General features: G+C 44.2%; 1 protein-coding gene across 1 annotated transcript; it reads right to left on the reverse strand.

Annotated features, from left to right (window-relative positions):
- Positions 1-12193: 12193 nt before the first annotated feature.
- Positions 12194-12850, reverse strand: LOC130467291 (uncharacterized). The gene has a single exon (XM_056835763.1). It carries the CDS (start codon positions 12848-12850, stop codon positions 12194-12196), a length of 657 nt encoding a protein of 218 aa, XP_056691741.1.
- Between the last annotated feature and the right edge of the window lie 12565 nt (positions 12851-25415).

Raw genomic sequence — 25415 nt, forward strand, 5'->3', positions numbered from 1 at the left:
GGACAACTAGCCCTCTTGAGAAATATTTGGACGACTAGCCCCCTTGAGGAAGATTATGGACGACTAGCCCCCTTGAAAAATATTTTGGACAACTAGCCCCTTTGAAAAATATTTTGGACAACTAGCCCCCTTGAAAAATATTTGGACGACTAGCCCCCTTGAAAAGATTTGGTCGACTAGCCCTCTTGAAAAATATTTGGACGACTAGCCCCCTTGAAAAAGATTTGGACGACTAGCCCCCTTGAAAAAGATTTGCACGACTAGCCCCCTTGAAAAATATTTGGACGACTAGCCCCCTTGAGAAAGATTTTGGACGACTAGCCCCCTTGAAAATGATTTGGACGACTAGCCACCTTGAGAATACTTTGGATAACTAGCCACTTTTTGAATTTTTACCTTACAAGTGGCGGGAGATTGTTAGCCACGTTTTTCCACGTGGCCTTCATCCTGTGCCTCATTTCTTGTGCTTATTTTGGGCCGTTGATTTCGATCGTAACTGCCTTTTCAACTGCTTGACATAAGGGGCATGACCTTTCGCATACCCCCCTTTGACCTATAAAACCCAAAACTTCTTCGAGAATTTGCCATTTCAACCATTTTTACTCTTGATTTTTCGATTTCTCTCTCTTCCCTTGGGGTTTTACGCTGAACTCCGTTGCTGTCTTACCAAGTCTTTGCTGTTGTGGTGGTTCGAATTTTCCAAGGTTACTAGCCTCCTTTCTTTTTGTTACTGAATTTCGGGTTTTCCTTCCCCTCTTTTGTTTTTATGGTTTGATTTTTTCTTCGTTTCTGTGTTTTTTGCAGGTTTTTCCTGTTTTTCTCTTTCGCGTGCTTCATTGTATTTCAAACTCCAGAAAACTCGTAGGTACCCCCTCTTCTATTCTGCTCCTCTTTGTTTTCTTAGTTTTTTGCTTTTTTGCTGTGTTAAACTTTTTACTACCCGCCGCCTTCAAAATGACCAAAACTTTGGGTGGGGACAATCCTTCTTCTCACCCTTCTGGGTTTTCTGGTTGGAGTGTTCCTCGAGAGAGTAACTGTAGTTGGGACTAGGAGAGGCCGTCCTCTCAATCTAATTTAAGACGGACTGCCATTCGTGAGATATATGACGAGGGTTTAAATCAGGCTGAGAGAGAGCGTTGTTTTGGCCTACATCAACTGCGGGCTCGAATGATAAGGGAAATGCGGTCTCATGAACGCCCTATTCCAGAAACTGGGCCTGTTTTAGATGTTTCCCCTATTTCAGTGCGATATCACATTCGCTCTTATCGGGAATTTTTGGATTCCGCCGGTAGTGGCCACGGGCAGTATGCAACTAATACTGGCAACTTCGGTGTTTCTTTTGGTCAGCCTGATAGGATGGCTTCAGAACAACCGGCTAGCACTAGCGGCCGCCGCCCTGGTAAAGAGCCTGTAACTGATGATGTAGATATGGCTACCGGCGAATACTCCGATGGTGATTCCATCTTTGAGGATTCCGCCGGTAAGGGTGTTGACGAACATAGGGGTGGTAGTGGTAATGAAGCTGGCGTTTCTGGTAGGAATGATACAGAAGTCGGCAACGATGATATTGGCTCAGATGAAGATGATCCTGCCGACGTGATAGTGGCAGAAGTTCTGGCGGATAAGGCTAAGGAGCAACCTTATTTTTCCGACGACGCCACGGATGTTCATAGGAGAGAAGAGCTCCCTCCTTTAGATAGTCTTCCCTGTGAGACCGCGATTTTGACGACAAGGCGTGATTTGATTATTAGGAAGAATCACGTGGTTCATGGGGGGACCTTTCTTGGTTTGCCGGCTGACTATAAGCTGGTAGTGCCGCCTGAAGGTGCTACTATTTTCGACTGTCCTCCCGGCCATATCGCTGTGTATGCGAAGCATTTCGATTTTGGGCTTCGCTTTCCTTTGCACCCTTTTGTTGAAAAGATATTTCGAGCTTGGAATGTCTGCTTGGCTCAAGTTACGCCTACTACCATCAGAACTGTTATTTCATACGTTTGGCTCTGTCTGTTTAAGCAATGGCCGCTGACGTTGAATTTGTTCAAGCGGCTGTTATGGTTAAAGAAGGATGGTGACACAGGGTGGATGTCAGCCTATAGTGCAACAAAAAGGAAGACTGTGCATCCTCCTATGTCGAGCTGCAAAGATTGGCAGGACCGTTTTTATTGTGTTCAAGTTCCTGACGGTTTTTCTGTTCGACGAACCTTTACTAAACCCAGGCCTCGAATGGAGCAGTATAACCAGCGTGGTTTGGTCCGGCGGGAGAGAAAAGCTTTTGATTACTTGGAGTGTGATATTTTAGATGTCGGCCTCAGCAAAAAGCAGGTTGTAAATCGAAATTGGCTCCCTAATGCCTATTATATTTTGGGTAACCAACCCCTGTCTGCTGTCGGCCTATGCAATACTCACTGCTTTGGTAAACACACTTTTAGCCGATTGGGACGCCTTTATTTTTGCTATTTTTGGTTTTATGTATTGTACAAGTGTCTTGCCGGTTTTAATTGTGTTGTTGTCTTTTGCAGGTACTAAAACCTTGGATAGAGATATTCTAGGTTTTTACGAGAAGTGGAGACCTATGTGCACGCAGCCTCCACAGCCTAAAGCTCGGTACGACACAATAGCAACGTACTCCACACGAGCCTCCTCCCGTCGCTCAGCTGTTACCATCGCTAAGAACCGTGTTAGCGCCGGTTCTAAAACCAAATCCTCCTCTGCTTCTATTTCGAAAATTCCACAGCCATCCACAATGCAATCCAATCCAACCGGCCGTGGTGGAAAGAGCCGAAAGAGATCTTCACTTACTAGTGGGCGTTCTGACCCTAATAAGAAATCTAAGGCCGCTGGCGGCGATGATATTTTGGCTGCTGTTGAAACTCACGAATTCCCCGTTGACGACGCTCTCAAGAAGACGGCGGATTCTACTGTTGTGGTTCACCAATCTCCGCAGCCGTCTATTGAGATTTTGGACGTAGAGGGTGGTGGCGGCGAACACGAGCCCCCACTTCAGCATTGTGCTACGTCGGCTGCTGTGACAGGGGGGTAATTCTAGTATGCCCCCTGTGAGTCGTAGTGAGAATAGATTTGGTGATTCTCGGTTGAATTACCATATGCCGTTGCGTACTGGCGGTTGGATTGAGGATACCCCTTTCAAGATTCCGCCGGCAATGAAGACATGGTTCGGGTCGCCTGGAGGTGAGCCTACCGATCAGTTCTACCCCAACATTGATCTGTTATGTGGGGAGTCGGTGGCTACTGATTCTGCTAAAGATGGTGGTGACTTAGGCTACCGTGCTTTTCGGGATCTGATAACTCCTGCTGACAGGCCACAGGGTCAGATTGACGCCCCTGCTGCTCAGCATTTTAATGATTTGTACAAGGTATTTTTTGATAAATTCGATATAACTTTCTAGCCGGCCTTTTTTGGTTATTAATTCGCTTTTTGTTTTGCTTTTAGGCTGTTCAATCCAGCATGGATTTGTACTATGTCTATCGTTGGAACCAGCTGCAGCTAGACCTGGTTATCGGGCGGGGCGGGTCAGGGTCGGTGCGGGTCAAAAGAGGGTCGGGTATTGAAAGGGTCATTTTTAGCGGGTCGATAATAGGCGGGTCAAAACCGGTCGCGGGTCAATAGCGGGTCATTAGTGGGCGGGTCAATAAACGAGCAATGAAAAATGAAAAACAAAATAGCCATGTGCAAGTACAAGTAAATACGAAGCTATACACGTAATTTTTTGTATCATTACTATTTTATATTTCAAAATAATTGTAGTATAAGTTTGACCCTATAATGACCCTGTCCAATAAAGGCCCTGTCCAATAGGAGCCCTGCCCAATAAAAGCCCTATTAACTTGACCCTAACCCTATATCCATTGGACTACCCTGTCCAATAACCAGGTCTAGCTGCAGCTGACGCAAAACAACATTGACATTGCCGACTTGAAGAAGCGGGCTGAGGCGGCGGAGTCTACTTTGAAAGATAGCGCGAAGAAGTTGGAGACTGCGACTTCAGATTTGGAGGCGGCGAAAAAGAGGTTGGAAGATGTCGAACCGCAGCTGAAGGCTGAGACTGAGAGAGCAGACGGCCTGAATCAGCAGCTGACCGATTTTAATCGCGGTTTACCTGAGGTGAAGAAGACTGCCGCTAAGAGGGTTGTTGATAAGCTTCTTCAATTTGATTGGTTTAACGATCTTCTCACTCTGCGCCATAATGGTGGTTGGTGTGCTGCTCATCGGGTTGTCTGCAACCTGAAGAAGCTGGACGAAGATGCCTGACAGGAGTTCGAAGATGCGAAGGAACCGCAACCGGCTTTGAGCCGCAAGAGCTGCCAGAGGCTGTGATTTACAATGCTAATCAGAGAACTTTGCCCCCATTGCAAGTTTCAGAAGAAGCCTACTGGTCTGGTGATGAACATGCCGTTTGACGGTATTGGCAGTCATCACCTTCCTCTTCTTGCGGATCTTGTTCTTTTCCCAGTCGGCCTCATACCTGTTAAGTTTTTTATTTTGGGCGGCTGGCTTTTGATCTTTTGGCAAATGCTGTTAGGGCACTTAATGTTGATGTAATTTATCTTAGAACATCGTATTATTATAATGGTGTCGGTGTTTGATCGACATCCTTTGTGCCTTGTGATCAGCTTATCACTTCGCAAGTTTTTTGGGTGATGGCTGTCGGTTTTTCATGTTTTCTTTTGTAACCGTATTTCTGACTAGTAATTTGATTGCATATTTTAGCCGCTTATCTTGTCGTTTATATTTTCCATTTTATCGTCATAAAAATGTTTGTTATCGGCTTTTTTCGTGATATTTTTTAAATTTTTGAAAGCTATGTTTCACATTCGAGTGCCCAAACGACATTTATTTTCTTTACTGCTACTAATCACAACCTATTATGGACTGCTACGTTTCACAGTAAACTGCCCCTTAACGGCATTTATTTTCTCAAAAGCTACTAATCACATCAACTTATTATGGACTGCTACGCTTCACAGTAAAGTGCCCAAACGGCATTTATTTTCTTTACTGCTACTAATCACATCCATACACTTCGTTGAATGCTACGCTTCACAATGGAGTGCCCCTTAACGGCATTTATTTTCTCCAAAGCTACTAATCACATCAACTTATTATGGACTGCTACGCTTCACGGTAAAGTGCCCATACGACATTTATTTTCTTTACTGCTACTAATCACATACATACACTTCGTTGAATGCTACGCTTCACAATGGAGTGCTCCTTAACGGCATTTATTTTCTCACAAGCTACTAATCACATCAACTTATTATGGATTGCTACGCTTCACAGTAAAGTGCCCAAACGACATTTATTTTCTTTTCTGCTACTAATCACATCCATACACTTCGTTGAATGCTACGCTTCACAATGGAGTGCCCCTTAACGGCATTTATTTTCTCCAAATCTACTAATCACATCAACTTATTATGGACTGCTACGCTTCACAGTAAAGTGCCCAAACGACATTTATTTTCTTTACTGCTACTAATCACATCCATACACTTCGTTGAATGCTACGCTTCACAATGGAGTGCCCCTTAACGGAATTTATTTTCTCCAAAGCTACTAATCACATCAACTTATTATGGAATGCTACGCTTCACAGTAAAGTGCCCATACGGCATTTATTTTCTTTACTGCTACTAATCACATCCATACACTTCGTTGAATGCTATGCTTCACAATGGAGTGCCCCTTAACGGCATTTATTTTCTCCAAAGCTACTAATCACATCAACTTATTATGGACTGCTACGCTTCACAGTAAAGTTCCCATACGACATTTATTTTCTTTACTGCTACTAATCACATCCATACACTTCGTTGAATGCTACGCTTCACAATGGAGTGCCCCTTAACGGCATCTATTTTCTCCAAAGCAACTAATCACATCAACTTATTATGGACTGCTACGCTTCACAGTAAAGTGCCCATACGGCATTTATTTTCTGTACTGCTACTAATCACATCCATACACTTCGTTGAATGCTATGCTTCACAATGGAGTGCCCCTTAACGACATTTATTTTCTCCAAAGCTACTAATCACATCAACTTATTATGGACTGCTACGCTTCACAGTAAAGTGCCCATACGGCATTTATTTTCTTTACTGCTACTAATCACATTCATACATTACCTTTGTGCGTGGACTTTGCAACGTTTGTTTTTTTGTTCCTTTCTTCCTTCATTTATGGACCGCCCGTATTTAAGGACCGTCCTAATTATACAAAACAGCAAAATGCAGACTGTTATTGCGATTAGTTTGCGTACATTTCATCATTACATTTTTTCAAATATAGTACTTTCTCAGAGTACTGGCGTTCCAGGAGTTCTTGAGTGTGGTACCATCCATCTGCATTAACCGGTATGATCCAGGAACAATTTCCTCGCATATCTGGTATGGTCCTTCCCAGTTTGCTGTCAGTTTTCCTTGAGCATTTCCTTTTCCCGTTGCGGCTGTTCTCCGAAGTACCAGGTCTCCTACTCCCAGAGGCCGGTGTTTTACTTTCTTGTTGTATGCTCTGCTCATTCTGCTTTTGTATGCTGCCGAACTTATTTCTGCCTTCAGGCGGATTTCTGGCATGAAGTCTAACTGATGTCGTAACAACTGATCATTTCTTTCCTCATCGTAATGTTGGATGCGCATGGTTGGCAGAGCCATTTCTGCCGGTATGACTGCTTCAGACCCGTAGCTTGGCTTGAACGGGCTCTCGCCGGTAGCTTCCTTAACAGATGTTCTGTTGCACCACAAAATTTCTGGCATAAGATCTGCCCATTTGCCTTTACAGTCTTCTAGTTTCTTTTTCAACGCGGCCAGGATTTGCTTATTCGCCGCCTCTGCTTGCCCATTGCTTTGTGGGTGACACACTGATGAGTGGGCTAACTTCACCCTGTATAACCCCAGGAAGCACTGTATGGGTGCACAGTCAAACTGTGATCCATGATCAAAAACTATCGCCTGCGGCAGTCGGAAACTTGTTATTATGTTTTTCCATATAAACTTTTTCACCTGATTTGCCGTTATTTTTGCTACCGGCTCCGCTTCGATCCACTTAGTGAAGTAGTCCACTGCTACTATTAAGAACTTGCGTCTCCGGCTGCCATTGGGAATGTGCCTACAATATCCATTCCCCATTGCGCGAATGGGATTGGGTTTAGAATAGGCATCAAGTCGTTAGCCGGCAAGTTGATCACGGCTGAAATTTTTTGACATTTATCGCACTTCTTTACGTATGTTCGACAATCTTCTAACATTGTTTGCCAGTAATAGCTTTGTCTTTGGCAGATGATGGCAAGGGGTTTTCCACCGGCATGGTTCTTGCATGTCCCTTCGTGCATTTCTTCGATCAGCCTTGCTGACTCGAATGCCGTCAGGCACCTTAAGAATGGTAGGCTGAATGACTTTTTGTACAGCCGTCCCCACAGGACGATGTACCATACCGCGTCTCTTTTTGTCTTTTTGGCCTCTACTACATCCGTTGGTAGGGCTCTAGTCTGTATGTATGTTTGGATATTATCGTACCACTCTGTAGTAGTTGTGATGGCCATGACTCGTAATTCCTCCGACTCCGTACTTCGCTTGTTCATGACTTCCATCATGACTGTTCTTTTTAAGTCGGTGATATTCGAACTTGCTAACTTTGATAGCGCATCTGCCAACGTATTTTCTGCCCTGGGTACCAAATTGATACTGAATTTCTCTAGCTGAGCCGACACTGACTTCAACTTTTCCAGGTATTTTTTCATCAATGGTTCCTTGGCCTCGTATTCTCCGCTGAACTGACTTGCTACCAGCTGAGAATCTGTTGTCAGTGTTACTCTTTTGGCATCTGCTGCGAGACACATTTGGATGCCGGCGATTGCTGCTTCGTATTCTGCCTCATTATTAGACGCAGTGAACGTAAATTTTACAGCATACTCAAAGATATCTCCTCCTGGCAATTTCATGATTATTCCGGCCCCGCTGCCTGTCTGCGCAGCTGAGCCATCTACTGACACTTCCCATACTTCAGCTTGTACTTCATCTTCTTGGTATGACGCTTCGACTATGAAGTCCGCCAATGCCTGGGCTTTAATTGCCGTTCTTGGCCGGAATTCCAAATCAAATTCTGACAACTCTATTGCCCACTTCAGCAGCCTTCCTGATGTATCTAGCTTGCTAATGGCTTTTACGAGAGGGAAGTTTGTCAGCACTTCGATTGTGTGTGCGTCGAAGTTTGTCTAGCCGCGATAAGGACTGCATACGCCATTTTCTCCACCAACGTGTATCTTGTTTCTGGGCCGTTTAGCACATGGCTCACAAAATATACTGGTTGCTGCACTTTGCTCTCTGTTTCGGCTATCAGCACTGCTGCGACTGTTTTTGGCGACGCCGATATGTACAACTGTAATTTTCCGCCTTCCTTTGGCCTTGCTATTGTTGGTAGGTTTTTCAGGTGAATTTTTAGGGATTCAAAAGCCTCTTGCTCTGCCGGCCCCCACTTGAATTTCTTGTTTTGCCTCAAGGTTGTGAAGAAGGGCATCTGCTTATCAGCCGACTTGCTCACAAATCTGTTCAAGGCGGCCATTTTTCCTGTCAACCTTTGTATGTCTTTTACACTTTTAGGTTGTGGCAGATTGATGATTGCTTCTACTTTTTCTGGGTTAGCGTCTATGCCACGCTCGCTGACTAGAAATCCCAAGAATTTTCCTGATCTTACCCCGAAGACGCATTTCTTCGTATTCAACTTCATCCTGTATTTTCTCAGAGTCTCGAAAGTTTCTCGGAGGTCGGATATATGATCTTTCTCTTGCCGGCTTTTTACGATGGAGTCATCCACATAGAACTCCACATTTCTGCCCTTTTGGTCGACAAATACTTTGTCGACCAGCCTTTGATACATTGCTCCTGCATTCTTTAACCCAAATGGCATTGCCTTGTAGCAGAAAACCCCTGTATCCGTGATAAACGCCGCCTTCTTTCTGTCTGATTTATGCAACCTGACCTGGTGATACCCTGAGAAAGCATCTAGGAAACTGAGCAGTGCATGCCCGCTAGTAGAGTCTACTAGCCTATCAATCCTTGGCAGCGGGTAGAAATCTTTCGGACATGCTTTGTTAAGGTTGGTGAAGTCTACACACATCCTCGATGATCCACTCGGCTTTTTCGCCATTACTACATTTGCCAACCATTCAGGGTAATCACACGGCTCAATGAATCCTGCCGCCAAGAGTTTCTCTACCTCCTCTTGTATTAATGCCATTTTCTCCGTGGAGAAGTTGCGTTTTTTCTGTCGCACTGGTCTAACGTTTCTGTCGGCGTTTAGCCGATGGACCATTATGTCTAGATCGATACCGGGCATCTCATCCGCTGAAAATGCAAAGATGTCAGCATGTTCTCTTAGCAAGCTTATGAGGTTGACCTTCATGTCACTCCCCATTTCTGTACCAATTACGACCGTTCTATCCTGCCGACCGACCTTCAGCTCAATATTCTCCGTCAGACCATCTGGCATTGGTCTTAGTGCTGTTACTGGCCTTTCATCAAAGTGTTCCATGTCTAGGTCAGTTCGACCTCTTTTCGTCGTGTTCTTTCTTTCCGGCCTTTTTTCTTGCCTTGTCCGCTCAGTAGTCAGGTTTACTTCTGGGACCATTCTTCCCGGTGTTCTCAAAGCAGTCAAGTAACAGGATCTTGCTTCCCCTTATCTTTGCCGGCCTTTCCAGGTTCGACATATATATCATTGTCAAGTGATAGGTGGAGACCACTGCCTGCGCGTCGTGTATGAATGGGCGGCCGATGATCACATTGTAGGCCGCTGGCACTTTGATGATTAGGAAATCCACCATGAGGTCTCGCATCTCAAATCCTTCTCCGATTTTCACTGGCAGCCGTATGCTACTGTGAGGGGGTCGAAAAAGCACGAGGCTAATGCATGACCTCGTCCCTCGTGGGCGTGACGTCGTCAGATCAAGTGTAGTTAGATTTCTTGTGAGTTTACACCCAATCGACTAGTAATATAGGAGTCGCCATTCAGTTTTTAACGACAATGAGAAAAACTGACAAAACCCGGTTATCGTGACATAAAGGGAGTGCAATTATGTTCGACCACGACGACCATAGGTTCCCTTGTGATCCCTGGTGTGGTGATCGCTCAACGTACACCCGCAGGGCAGATATTGAGAGTTCGGGGGACTGTAACTACCGAGAGGAGTGCTCATCGATAACTCCAGAGGCAGGTTATCCTTACTAGTTCAGCATAAATAATTGAAGGGACATGCGTTAAACTATTAAACTATTCTGAATTGATTTTAGCAATATGCAACACATAACACTAAATCGATCGTGATTATCTTATTTAGATTGATTTAAGGTACCTAGCATGATAATTCAATTGTCCAAGGTATTATCTTATTAGGCGTGATAGATCAATCAAGTTAATAGTTTGACAATTTTATAAAAGGGTGATGAAAGCGATTAAATCATATAAGGGGCACATTACAACGCACCCTTGAGAGGTGCGTTACGGTTCTCAGAAAACTAACAACTTGGCTTTGCTATTTCTCCTTTTATTTAACGAATCTCGGGTTTCTAAGCAGTGTTCCAGTATTTAGGCTTAATTCATCAGCTACAAGGGGCAGGATGCGTTCTGTTCGACTTTTGGGTCGATTGCGACAGAACGCCGGATCAATTTCGCAGCGTGAGGCTAGGCTTAAGGCTAGAGTCAATACTCAGGTTATGGAATTGTGTGTTGTGTGTCCTCTTCACGTCGGTTTTGAGGCTGTATTTATAGGGAAAGAGTTTGTGAAAAGATAGATTTTTAGAATACGAATCCAAAAAGAATTCGGAGACTTCACGGCCCCAGGCATTTTCAGTGCCTAGGGCTGGGCGCCGAAGATTTCGGCGCCCAGATCCAGGTGTTGAAAATGGGATCCGGGCCGAGTTTTTTGTCAGATCTGGACTCTTAGAACGCGGAGCTTTTAAGACTTATCCGAGTTTTTTAGTGCGTATTAACTTTATGACGGAATGCGTCTGGGCCCGTTACGAACTCTAGGTTCGTTAGGATTTTAATTAATACGTAACTCTTACTTTTGAATTATACCAGGAATAGAATTCCTTTTGCAAATTCTATCTCTTTTAGGATTTATGTTGGAGTGCAACACCTCATTCTGACAGGTTTCTATCTTTTATGACTTTGCCACTTTTAACAACTACCTTTTACGGCAGTTACCATTCTTAGCAGGTTTCCATAAATAGCAGTTTTGGCTGAAATGAAAAGGTGATTGAGATTCGTTATTTTATATGAGATGCGTTGCCAAGTGGAGATTTATGTTCTCATCATCGAACCTTCCCTTTCGGAAATGGGGACAAAAGTAGATGTCTATAGCTACCTTCTGGATATACTGTAGATCCTAAGAAACCGATTGCTGGGTAGTTCACCCTTTGAAGCTCTTCCTCTGGTATGTGCAATTGCTTGAATGCCTCCCAGAATATGATGTTTGCTGAGCTACCTCCGTCTACCAGTACTCGGTTCACATCGGCATTTGCTATATCAATTGTTAGAACTAATGGGTCATCATGTGGGGAAATGATGCCTCTACAATCCGATTCCGAGAAGGTCATCACTGGTATGCTGGGTGGGCTCGGCCACGCCCTTGTGTTGTGATAGTTTACCATGTGCCTGTGTTCCTCCAAACTCCTACTGGCGCCGCTTATCGTCCCTCCGTGGACTGGGCCGCCAGAGATCACATATACGGGTGGTTTTTTTTCCGTTATCCCTTTGTTCTGCTTTGGCACTGGTTTCCGGTGGTCTTTGCTCAATTCTGGGAGGCTGATATTGTTGTTCGATTCTGGGATATTGTTGTTGATTTTGCTGTTGTTGTGGCCGGTATGAATTGGCAGGGTTTCCTCCTGCCGAGTTGTTGTTACCGTTTCCTTGTCTTGCCCTATACTGCGAAAAATACCCCTTTCTAACCATGTCCTCAATGTTATCTTTGAGGTCTCTGCAGTCCTCTGTGAGGTGGCCGTGCTCATTATGGAAGTCGCAAAATTTTTTGACATTTCTTTCCCTACTCTGCATTGGTGGCGGCCTTCTCCAACCGTCCATCTTGTTGTTTATGTTGTAAATTGTTGTCCGTGGTGTGTTCAACGGAGTGTAATTATGAAAGATTCCTCGGGACTCCCTTCTATCTTGCCGAGGTCTCTACCCCTGGGGATTGACATTTCTATTGTTCTGGTTTTTCTGGCTTCCCCGTTGTTGATTATTATTCTGGTGAAAGTTGTTTCCTCCTCTTCCCGCCTGAGAGTTGTTATAGTTTGGATTGTATCCGGCATTTCCGCCGGTTGCCATGGCTACATTGGAGATCTTCATCATCTCATCCCCCCTGATGTACTCATTTGCCTTGTGTAGGACATCGCCCAGATTAGTGTATGATTTCCGGCTGAGGTACTTCTTGAACTCACACTCTTGCATTCCCCTCATCAAAGCCAGAACCGCAACCTCCTGCTGTAGGTTGGGGATAGTGATTGACTCATTATTGAAGCGGGTGAGATAGTCTCTTAACGGCTCTCTATCTCTTTGAGCAAACGACATTAATTCTCCTGACGATTTCTTTCTCTTTTGCTTGCTCACAAAGCGTGACAAAAATGCCGCCTGCAGTTGTCTAAAGCTGTAAATGGATTGAGCCTCTATGCCCTTGTACCAGCTCGCTGCGACTCCTAAGAGTGTGGACGGGAACACTTTGCACCACATGGCGTCAGAATCTGTGTACAGCATCATGTGTTGTTCAAAGGTGGTGCAGTGATCCTCCGGATCCGTCGTTCCATCGTATTTCCCTGACGGGATTTTTATCTTTTCCATCCTTTCTTCCAGGATTTCTCAGCACAGGGGAGAGTCTTTTGGCTGGATTTTCTGCCGCCTGGGTATCTGTAGTACCGACGCTCTACGCTCATACTCTGAGATGGTGTGTTTTTCTATTTCAGGCCGTTCGTTTTCTTGTGGGTCCGGGCGTTTTCTTTTTTCTGTTGTGTTTTCTTGGTTGAGGGAGGATAAGAGATCTCTAACAGGCAGGTGGGGATTTGCCGACTTGGTCTTTCTAAGACTGCCGACTGAACCTGGTTGCTGGGTGGCGGGTAATTCTGATAAAGCGGTCATTACTGCCGACAATGTTTTTAACTGTTCTCCCGTGAATATCTCCGACAGGGGAGACAGGCGCTCCTACAGCGTCTGCTCTAGGGGTGTTGCTGGTTGCTCCCTGATATGGCTTTCCATTTCTAATTCGTCATCATCTTCTACTGTGAAATCCTTTTTGTGCCGGTATAGGTATGTTTCTTATCACTGGGTTTATGATTGGTTGTGCTTGTAAAGGGTTCACTAGGCTTACGGGTGATACCTGAGATTTGGTGATTCCCGCTGACTAAGAAGTTGTCGCTTTTTCCTGATTTTTCTTTGATTTTTTACTATCTTTGAGTGAGAGATCCATGCTAACTGTTTTACCGTTGCTAGGGATAAGGTCCCCTCCTTCTAGCGCCAATTGTTCCGGGTGTGGGATGAGAACAACTGACTGTGGGATGCTGGATTCCTGTTGAGAGTGTCGGTTGGTATCTGCACAACATAATAGCTTAACTAGCCTCGGGGGTGGTTCGAGCATCCCCCCTCCGATGCCTAAGTAAGATTACAGAGGGATTAAGAAGTGATTAAGAGATAATCAAAGAGTAAGAAAGAAGTGTGTTTAAGTGTTTGTGTACCTCATAGCAATAAATGAGGTGCTCCTTATATAGACCAATCCAAGGGTACGGTCAAGTGGGTCCCTTGTGGTGGGATAGCGACCTGTTGATAGTGACCCTTGGTTGATCGATCGTTGGTTGGCCGTCCTCTTGATAATGCCGGTAAGGTATTTCAAATATGCCGGTAGGTGTTGTTTACCTAAGACAACCAGATTACCTGCAGGTTAAACTTTACCTACGGGAAGTTCTGCCGGTATCCAGTGGTGCCGGTAGGACACCCCGTACAGTTAGTACATGTGAAAATTGTAGCAATACTATTGTATGAATAACATGAAATTTTGAGGATCACTCATAATTGTGTTGTTCTAACAAATTTATTTTAGAAAAAACTCAAAGACAATAACATAAAGTTTGCGATTAACGAACGAAGTAACTGGAAAGGAAAAACTATTTTACATTTAAAATACTACAAAAGGGTAAAATGGAGATATATTTAACCAAAGTTTGAAGCTGGTAAGTATAAGAGCAAGATTAGCGGTAGTCTGAGCAATAGTCTGAGCAATAGTCTAGGCTTAAGGCTAGAGTCAATACTCAGGTTATGGAATTGTGTGTTGTGTGTCCTCTTCACGTCGGTTTTGAGGCTGTATTTATAGGGAAAGAGTTTGTGGAAAGATAGATTTTTAGAATACGAATCCAAAAAGAATTCGGAGACTTCACGGCCCCAGGCATTTTCAGCGCCCAGGGCTGGGCGCCGAAGATTTCGGCGCCAAGATCCAGATTTCGGCGCCCAGATCCAGGCGTTGAAAATGGGATCTAGGCCGAGTTTTTTGTCAGATCTGGACTCTTAGAACGCAAGGCTTTTGAGACTTATCCGAGTTTTTTATTGCGTATTAACTTTATGACGGAATGCGTCTGGGCCCGTTACGAACTCTAGGTTCGTTAGGATATTAATTAATACGTAACTCTTACTTTTGAATTATACCAGGAATAGAATTCCTTTTGCAAATTCTATCTCTTTTAGGATTTATGTTGGAGTGCAACACCTAATTCTAACAGGTTTCTATCTTTTATGACTTTGCCACTTTTAACAACTACCTTTTACGGCAGTTACCATTCTTAGCAGGTTTCCATAAATAGCAGTTTTGGCTGAAATGAAAAGGTGATAGAGATTCGTTATTTTATATGACATGCGTTGCCAAGTGGAGATTTATGTTCTCATCATCGAACCTTCCCTTTCGGGAATGGGGACAAAAGTAGGTGTCTATAGTTAGCCCCCACTTTGATTGAGTCTCGGGATGAGGCGATGGTCAAAGTACTAGACGGAGTGCGTCACACAAGCCATGGTGTATGTGACCTGTTTTGCGAGGGTCTCACGAGCCCCCGAGTGATAACATTTGACTTAAGGGTCATCACTTGAAGTGTTAACACATTCCTCACGTGTCATTGGAATCTGTTAACCGATAGTATAGAAACTCCCTCACTTTGTCATTGAAAGTATCTAAAGATGTTTTCGAAATCAAAGCTATAAAGTGTAACTAGGCCTGGCCAAGCCCAATCACGAGGTAAAACGTTTTAAAAGATTCTCATTTTTAAGGTTAGCTAAACGGGAAAACCCCCTTGTTTTTATAGGACGTAAAACGAAGGAAAATCCAGCACATCGCTTTTTTTTGGGAAAACGGAAAACCAATCCTTTGACTTTTGGAAAAGGGAAACCAGAAAAAGTTATCGCTGCAGCGACTAAGGACCTGTGCGGTTAGTGGCGCAGACCCCGCCCGCTGAAGGTGGGCGAGCCTGTCCGCTGAGGGTGGACGCCCCGTCCAATAGAAGTGGAAGAATCTGTTTTGATGTTTGGAAAATAAGGACCTACGCGGTTTGTGACGTAGACCCCGCCGGCTGAAGATGGCGAGCCTGTTTTGTGTTTTTGAAGATTTCATTTTCGATAACTGAGGACCTGCGTGGTTAGGGACGCAGACCCCGCCCGCTGAAGGTGGGCGAGCCTGTCCGCTGAGGGTGGACGCCCCGTCCGATAGAAGTGGACGAATTTGGATTCGTCTTTTCGATATGGGACCCGCGCGGTTCGTGGCGCGATCTTGCCCGATTGAGGTGGGCAAGTCCCTATTTCATTTGTTCTTGGGATTTCTTTTGAGATTTTCTTTTTTATTCATTCTTGTAAGAGCGAATTCTTTCGAGGGATGCTCGGATTTATTTGCAACCTGAATGTGGGTTGGCAACGTGCTTAGACGGACCATTGTCTTGCAGTCATCATCTTTCATGGTTTTGAGCTAGTCTTTACGGTTCAATTTTTCCGCTACCTGGGTCCTTGATTAGGGGACTACGTATAAGTATCAACGACGACCTTTGTCTTGAGGTCGTAATCTGGTTTTATCTTTTGAGATTATCCAAACACGGGACTTCGTACAGCGTAGTCTGGGAATGTTGTTTTAACTTTGCATACTCTCTTTTGAAATGTTTATTTTCTTTCGAGCCCCCAAGCATTTGTGCTTGACGGTCATTTCTTGTCAAAGAGGTTCCTTGTGGATACGCGTTTTGTAATGTTCTTGATCGCGTTTGGGATCGTGCTCGTAAGTGCGAACGATCTTTGTAGTGGTATGCTACTTTGATGAAGTCATGGAGTGCGACTTCCATTTTCCGGGCGACAAAGTGCTTCAGTTTTTGACAATTAATACATCGAGCTCACTTTGGCCCGGTTTGATCTTTTGACAAATAAACGTTTTTTAATTTAAGAAACCAACGACTTGATTTTTTTTTTGTGTTTCGAAGAATTGACTTTGCTTATTTTTTTTCTGTATCGCCTTATCAAAACATACATATATTTTTCTTGAGATGAGTCTAAGTTTCGACAAGCTTTAACATTTGTTTTCACTATTCGGGCTCTAACGGTGCTTTGGGCTTGATCTTGATTACAACAGGGCCTCGCACGATTTTAAGTCCTTTCCTGCTCCGCGTTTTGAAGGGTCCGGGTCTTGGATTAGATTTACGGCACCCCTGGCAAGGCGTTAATAATTTCGGTGCCCAGCCTTGGGCGCTGGAAATGCTATTTCGACAGTTTTCTTTTCTTAATTCCGGATTTCTTAACACGTTTCCGAATGGGATCAGGACGTCACTTGATGCTTTCGTGTATATATAGGGGTCAAGTACGTCTTTCTTTTTCACACTCTCCATCTTCCTTTCTCTCACAATTTCCTAGCTTTTACTCTTCCCTATTCTTGCCATGTCGATTCCTCCTTTCTCCCTCCAACGAGTTGTTAGGCGTTGGCTAAGAGCCCTTAATCCCACCGAAAAGGCTTTGTTGAAAGGGCCACTTAGAGGCATTCTTAGGCTTACAACAAATTAATATTGATTATAACTTTATGTATGCGGCCCTAGATTTTTGGGATTCTGATCACCATGTTTTTGTTTTTCGGGGCAATGAAGTATGCCCTCTGCCAGATGAGTTTGCCGCGATCCTTGGTTATCCTACCAATGCTACTCCTGCTACCCCTGGCACTGTTGAAGAGGGTAAAACAACCATAGGGGCTTTCCTAGGACTAGATGCTAACATGCTTGCTGAGATCGTTGTGGGTGATAAGGTTAATTTGGCAAAGCTTGTGAAACACCATTTTAGACCTAGTAAGAATATGACCGAACAAAATTGAATATTCGAGCATTGGTATTCTGCTTGTTAAAGCACTATTTACTGTCGAATAATAATGGCGAGTTCGGTGAAATAAGGTTGTTCCCCTTAATTAGCCAGATGGAGAGTTGTTATTCCATTATGCCGTGGGTCGTTGCCGAGACGTTGCTGAGTGCGGATGAGTTAAAGAAGGATGCCAAGTCTGAAATTTTTAAGGGGAGCCCCCTATTGCTGCCGGTAATCGATCGTTTATTTGCGCATATATATTTATTTTTTATTTTTTTGTTGGCCCCTGCCTGGAGCTGATTTACAGCGCCCAGGGCTGGGCGTCGTATATTCTGGCGCCTGGTCCTGGGCGTTGAAAGTGCTTCCCAGGCATTATTATTTTTCTGATTGTACCCGTTTTCTTGCAGATTTGGCTCATGGAACGACTCAGGCTTTTAGAAACTCCCGCCGATCCTAAACGTTATCGCCCTATAGCCTTGGGTAACCGAAAGTATTTGCACCAAGGCCAGAACGAGGCCGAGTGGGCCTCCTATTTTACTCATGGCATATGCTCTATTAAGTGGGTGGTACCGTGGTGGGGTTTGACTAATATGACGGGGGGTTCCGAGGCATTAGTTTATGTTTCTTTGTTGGGGTTATCTCGGCCCATCTACATCTTTCCTTACCTAGTCATGCGACAGTACAGCTTATGGCAGACTATCCCGTTTTCCGATACGGTACCACCTAAAGTAGCGGTCTTTTCCGAAGCGAGGGTTCAAGCGTGGGCTAAGTATTATGGTGGCCTCCCGCGTTGGACCGTGGCTGCCGATGGCTTTGTGGGTCTTTCTGAAAACTACAAGTTGTGGATGAGTTCCGATGATAAGGCTGTGAGAACTAAGGCTCGAAATGAAGAGTCGACTGAGCTTTTGATACCTCGAGGTAGGGCTAAGTATGAGAGCCGTGATTCATGGTATTAAGATTGTAAAAGCTCGTGACCATGGTATTAAGATTGTAAAAGTCGTGACCATGGTATTAAGATTGTAAAAGCTCGTCCTGATCGAAAGCGAAAGGAAGTTCCTCCCCGTTCCAGTTCTAGGCCTAAAAAGGTGCCTAACATGAAGGGGCCTGCTGTTCACAAAAGAAATGCAAGCTCTCGCGGAGATCGTTGCCGGAATAATGTATGGGTTAGGAAAGTTCAGCCCCTAGTAGAACCAGTGGCTAATCCAATTGATGTTGATAATCCTTCCCCTCCCATTGTTTGTGCCCTTGAGGCTGAGCGGGCTATAGCTGTTCAAACTGAAAATGTTTCTGAGGCCTTGGCGTCCTTGGAAGTTAGTGTCAAGGAGCCTGTTCTTATGGAGATTGATATAGGGGCAGCGCAGAAGCCTGTGGAGGTGGACCCTGCGAACATTGCCCGCTACAAGACTTTGTTTGATGATCCGGAAGAACTCGAGTAGTGTAGTTCTTGTTAGGGTGTAGGTGCCCTTTATTTATTTGAGTTAGGTTTGTTTTTCATTCCTCAGCACTTTTGTTCTCCTTCTTATTTATTTTTAAATATTAATAAAGGCGTGATTTTATTTTTCTTGTTTTCCTTTTGTTTCTCTTTTTTTATTTGCTCATTTCTAACACTTATGCACGTTTTTTTTATTTTATTGGACGGAATCCCTAAACAGGATTGCCTACGTATCCTTGTTAAATTACTTTAACTTAGAATTAGGTCGCGCGTAGTTCTAGCTAAAATAGATTCTAGGATGCCGAATTCGCTAAGTATGTTCTGAGATGGAAACATATTATTTAAAACGGTAGAATAAGTGAAGTTTATTATTTATTTTTAATCTGTTGCTTTGCCGAATTGCAAAAAATTGTTTTTATTTTTTGAGTGCATTCTATTTTTTTGCGCGTCATTTTTTCATGTGTTTTTTTTTGTGGTGCGTATACGTGCTGTACCCCCCAAGTGTTCGTTATTTTTCCGTGTATGTGCGGATAAAATGATGAGCACTTCTGGGCAAAAGTCGGCAAGCAGAGAGATTCAGCGCCCCGGCTGGGGCGTTAAAGATTTCGGCGCCCAGCCTAGGGCGCTGAAAATGATTCCGGGGCAAGTTTCTTGGCGCGTTGCTTCTTTTCCTTGACATGTTCTTGCATTTATTTCTTTTTCTTTGTTTTGTTTTACTTTTTGTTCGTCAGGAATCAATTTTGACGCTATTTTGGAAGCTTTTTGGACTGTTAGCGTTAGACGCATTTTCGTCCGGATTAATTTTTTCTATTCGTGACTCGAAACGGCTCTGAAAATGGAGTTAGGGTGCGGAAGATATGAAGATCTTTGCGTAGGCTTTTTGGGTGGGTTGAGGTGCGTGTTGTTAATGAAGGGTATGGTGGGGTTACGTTTTATTAATTTCCTTTTTAAGCAACATTTGCATTTGTTTTCGATTTGATTTTCTTTGATTTCTTTGGGTTGCATGGGTTGAGTTTTATGATTGCACGGGTTGACCTTTATGTCTTGGAGATATGAAGGGGGTGGTACGGTTTATTTTGTGGATTTCGAGAATTGGTTTCGATGTCACGATTCAAGACCGAATGGGCCTTGCTATTGGGCCTAAAGTGGGCCGCTTCCTTATATTTTATTGATTTTATATTTGCAAATATGATTAGTGCTTGTTTAGTGTTAGAATAATATTTTAGGAGAAATCTTACGCCTTTATTAATTTGGAAAGTAAGCAAAACACACTGAAAATAAATTAATCAACATTCTGGGGGGTTCTTAGGACCATGTCTGGGGCTTTATTCTTTCTATCATCTAAAGAACTAATAGGCGTTTTGCTAAAGTGATCTCTACGGCTCAAGCCTTGGGTTTAGTCTCATAGAACTTTGGTCCTTCGCCTGTACTCATTTTAAACTCTATTCCCTTTGCGTTGACCCACTGACATGTCTTCACCCATCCATTCTCGGCCTCTTCTAGTGTTGATGTAGGAGTGATTAACCGAGTTGGATCGGAACTTTCATCTTGTAGAGCTAGGGTAGTCATCACAGTCTCGTCCTCCATAGGCTTCGATTCGTTAAATAATGTCCATAGAGCTTGGTTGTCCAACATTTCAGCGGTTTCAGTCTTAGTGAGGTGGGGTGCCTCATACAAAGTATGACAGTCATGGAAAACTTCGAATTCAGGCTTTAGCAGGCCATTCTGAACGAAGGGTTCAGGGAAGTCACATCATGAGTGTTCTTCTCCTTTCCGGACAAACATACCGTTAAGGGTTCTTTGATATGGGGAAAGGAGGGTGGCTCGTTTTGTCTTGGCTGGCTTAAGGCGTAGCCTAGACAAGTGATCAGCAATATCTTCCCCCGTTGGTTCATAGCCTAGGCCAAAGGGAGTAGATTTGTTGGGTGGGGGATGGAACATGTAGTTCTTCTTCCTTATGCCCAATGGAGTTCCAGGGAAATAGCCCTGAGCTAGCAATATTTTAGGGATGACCTGGGATGCACGCGGATCTAGAAATGCTAAATTATAGTCCTCAATGAATTGGATGGCTTCATCCACTTGAAAATCGTAAAGGTCTTCCGCAGTGTCGGCTGTTCCAACCATAGTACAGCTGACGTCGAGAGGGGGGGCGCGTATTTCTAGAATTACCCCGTTATGGTTAAGTTTAACCATTTGATGCAGGGTGGAAGCCACACCTCCTAAGTCATGGAGCCAAGGGCGTCCTAAGAGGAGGTTGAAAGTGGGCTTGATGTCGATTATTTGAAACTCCATGGTACGTGCCACGGGCCCGGTTTGTCTTGTGAGGTTGATTTTTCCCAACACAGGCCTTCGAGAGTTATCATAAGCTTGTACTCCCTGCGTGGAGGTTTGGAAGTCATCGCTTCCTAACCCCAAGCAATGGGCGGTTCGCAATGGGCAAACGTTTACCGCTGAACCGTTATCTACGAGTGCTAGGGGGATGTTTTGTCCTTGCATCCAACCACTAGATAGAGGGCCTTGTTGTGGGCGCCTCCTTCTTTAGGTAAGTCTTTGTCAGTAAAAACTATTGCTTTTTCCTCAACATCTCTCGTGACGTGGCTAACCAACGAGTCAGGTGTGATGTCCGTAGGGACTGAGATGAGGTCAAGTGAGCGAATAAGTTTTTCACGATGTTCCTTTGAAGTGCACATGAGATCCCAGATGGTAATCTCGGCTTTGGTTCTTTTTAGTTGCTTCAAGAGAGGATTTTCGATGACTTCTGCGACGGTGGTGTGCCGCACGTTTTTAGGAGTCTGTCTGACTAGGATGTCGCACGGGAGGTGGGCGAATATCCTGCTGGTATACCCTTCCGGACCGAGTGAGATTGTCAACTTCGGGCTCTTGAGGGGTGGTGTCAATGGGAGAGTGCCCGGGCCAAGTTTCACTAAAGAGGTCCTGGCCCGATACTTGGGACAGGTAGATATCTTCAGCATCATCATCCCACACACCGCACACTTCTCTCTCGATTTGATCCATAGGGACCATGGCGAGTGGTGCACCTTGGGGCGTAATATACACCGTAGGGTCAAAGTTCATATTTTCTGGTTGATCGAGAGAGATGTGACAAGAGCCGAGTGGGCTCTTGTTGTTGTTGGGTTTGCCAACGTTAGGGAGGGGTATTATTTCATCCTCTATCATATCCTGGATCGTGTTTTTTAGATTCCAGCAGTTTTCAGTATCATGCCCATTTCCTTGATGGAACTCGCAGCGGGCGCCCTCGACCCAGTATTTTTTTTTGAATGGAGGGTCGGGTGTGGGGCCTATGGGCCTTAGTTTTCCTTGTTTGGTTAGTCTTTAGAAGGCTTGTACTAGAGTCGACCCGAGTGGGGCAAACTTTCGGTCTCGGGTCCACCTCCCGGGGCTCCTTCGGGTTGGGGTTTCTTCTACTGCGTGGACCTCTTGGGCTTGAGGCGTGTGGCCCCTGTTGTAGGTGTTACTTTTGTATGCAGGCTTGCTTTGTACTGTTTTTGCAAGGTCATCCTCGTTCTTTATTCCTACATCATAAACCCTTTTGAAGGTATCAAGGCCCAGGTACCTAAGGTGTTGTTTATAAGCTGGGTCTAGGTTGTCAATGAACTTTTGGACCAATTCTGTTTCAGGAGGCCTATTGATTAGTTGGGCCGCTTGGTCTCTCCATCTAGCAAAATAGGTCGTGAAACCTTCATTTTTCTTTTGGAAGAGTACTTCTAGCTCGCGCATGGTGACTTGAAAATCCATGTTCGACGAGTATTGCTTGACGAAGACATTGACAAAGTCCTCCCAAGTGGGGAAGAGCTTAGGGTCCTGGTGGTAATACCATTTGAGTGGCACAGGTTCCAAGGACAAAGGAAAGGCAGGCAAATACATGGACTTGTCCACACCTTTCAAGTTCATGGCATTCACGAAGCTCAAGAGATGATCACGGGGATTGTCCGTGGCTTTGAACTTTGGTAAGTCAGATGAACTGAACTTTTCCGGTAGTTTGCCGGGAAAAGGTTTAGGATCGAGGGAGAAATACTTGCTCCCCATGGTTTTCTGCAGAACCATTTTTTCGATCTTCTTCTCTTTATCGAGGTCATTTTTGGCTTGCGCGGCTGCTAAGGATTCGTTTTCCATTCTCAGTTGGTTCATAAGTTGGGTCATTTGGACCATTTGGTCTCGTAATTCCTCCATGGACGTGTTTGAGGGTGCGAATCGAGGTTGGAGAAGCGGAGATCCTTGAAAGGGGGAATGGCGGATGGAGCTTGGAGTTACTAGACCTTGTGTTGGTGATGTAGCTTCGAGACGTACTAACCTTTGATTTTCTGATCGACACCAAGTGGCAGAACCAGCCCTATGCATAAGACAAGCTAAAGTTTAGGCCCAAAGTTAAGCATTAATTTGTCTAGACTTTTGACTCTTTCTATTGGTTTTCTATTCTCGCTTTTGTTGGTACACTTTTGGCTCTTCTATTGGTCATTCTTTGGATTTTCGAAACATTTGCCCGTGTGACATTCAAGGTTATTTTAATTAGCATGCTCGCTTTTGGTGCCGAACATTGTCGTTATGGGAAGCCTAACAACGACACAAGGAGTTATTTATTTTATAAGTCGTTCTTAGAATCGAGTGCCTTTTTTCATACGTCTTCATAGCAAGTTTGTTACGAATTTTTTATTGCTACGTATATTTATGCGCGGGCACCGAGGCTACTGTGCCTGACCAAAAGGCCAGGAAGCAACTTCAGCGCCCAGCTCTGGGCGTTGAAAATAATTGGTGCCCAGCCAGGGGCATTGAAAATGCGTCCCTGACTGGTACTCGTATTCTGTTCGTCTATCCTTTTTTCGTACGACTTAATTTTGCGTGCTTGCCTAATGATGTCCTTTATGCGTTGTGCGGCGTTGTGGGATCTGTTACAGGCCGTCCTAGGCGTCGCTTATTTTTGTGGCGATTGCCCGGGGTTGCGGAACACGTATTTTGGTATAACTCTTTGGCCAATCGGTGTTTATGAATGTTTGGGCAATTTTTAGGGTCGTTGGTTTTCCGGTATTATTTGTCACACACAATCACATAATTCGCTACACATAACTAGCATTACAACATGAAGTAAGAATAATATGTCACGTAGTTTATGATAGGCTTCTATGGGTAATATTTGCGCCTGCCTTGGTACCGCTTCTATCATAGATCCAACACGTGCCCCGGTCGAGGTAGTGCATTCAACAGACGAATTTCTGTTAGGTTATGATACATATGACATTACATAAATCATGCGGAAACAACCATTAACCCAGGAAACATATTATTTACACATAATCATTTAGCATAGTTTAGATGCATACTCTTTGTTGCGTGCCTTCCCTAGCTGCGCCCGAACCGAACAAGAACAAGTCTTTTAGGACTCCAAGTGTCGTCCCTCCGTAGAAAGTCCACAGCACGTCCGGATCCGCTTTAAGATTGACCAACTAGAATCGCCCTTAAGGTACTCAGAAAATTCGGCACTTTTGGGGCAAGATGGGTGTTTGAATTTTCTCTCAAAAAACTCACTTTTGAATACTTTGAAACTTGTGTATAAATTATGACCCCTAGGCCTTTATTTATAGAGTTATGGAAAAGGAATCGTAATCCTAGTAGGATGCGAATTAATTGGAATTAGAATTCTATATGAATTCTACTTAATCAATTTATCCAATAGGAATAGACATTTAATCATACACTGACTCTTGCAGATTCAGGAATCTCGCATGAGCTCAAACTCACACACACACGGCAGCCACAAGGGCTGCCCACGCATGCGAGCAGCAGCCCACGCAGCGCGGCCCACGCATGCGTGGCCTTGTGCGCGCTGGGCTGTGGCGTGCGTGCTTGCTGGGCGACGGCCTGGCTTCGTGCTGGGTCTTCGTCCGGCAGGCCTCGTCCGATGCTAATTCGTACGATACGCTTCCGATTAAATTTCCATTTCCGGAATCTATTTCCGATACGAACAATATTCAATATTTCCGATTCCGGAATTAATTTCCGTTTCGAACAAATATTTAATATTTCCGTTTCCGGAATTATTTTCCGATTCCGGTAATATTTCCGATTCTGACAATATTTCCGTTTCCGGCAATATTTCCGATTCTGGTAATATTTCCATTTCCAATAATATTTTCCGATACGTACCATGTTTCCGTTTCCGGCAACATCTACGACTTGGATAATATTCATATTTCCGATACGATCCATATTTCCGTTTCCGGCAATATCATCGTTTCCGGAGTATTCATTTCTTGCCTGTGACGATCTTAGCTCCCACTGAAACCAAGATCCGTCGGTTCCGAATATTCATAGATGGAGTATTTAATGCCATTAAATACTTGATCCGTTTACGTACTATTTGTGTGACCCTACGGGTTCAGTCAAGAGTAAGCTGTGGATTAATATCATTAATTCCACTTGAACTGAAGCGGCCTCTAGCTAGGCATTCAGCTCACTTGATCTCACTGAATTTATTAACTTGTTAATTAATACTGAACCGCATTTATTAGACTTATCATAGAATGCATACTTGGACCAAGGGCATTATTTCCTTCAGTCTCCCACTTGTCCTTAGGGACAAGTGTGCATTTCCTAATTCCTTTGTCGCTCGAT

Source organism: Spinacia oleracea, chromosome 2, assembly GCF_020520425.1.
Source record: "Spinacia oleracea cultivar Varoflay chromosome 2, BTI_SOV_V1, whole genome shotgun sequence".
NCBI classification, from domain to species: domain Eukaryota; kingdom Viridiplantae; phylum Streptophyta; class Magnoliopsida; order Caryophyllales; family Amaranthaceae; genus Spinacia; species Spinacia oleracea.

Bases quoted from the DNA above. Each gene is read 5' to 3' on its own strand.
- LOC130467291 (XM_056835763.1), bottom strand. From the start codon at position 12,850: ATGGAAAAGATAAAAATCCCGTCAGGGAAATACGATGGAACGACGGAT.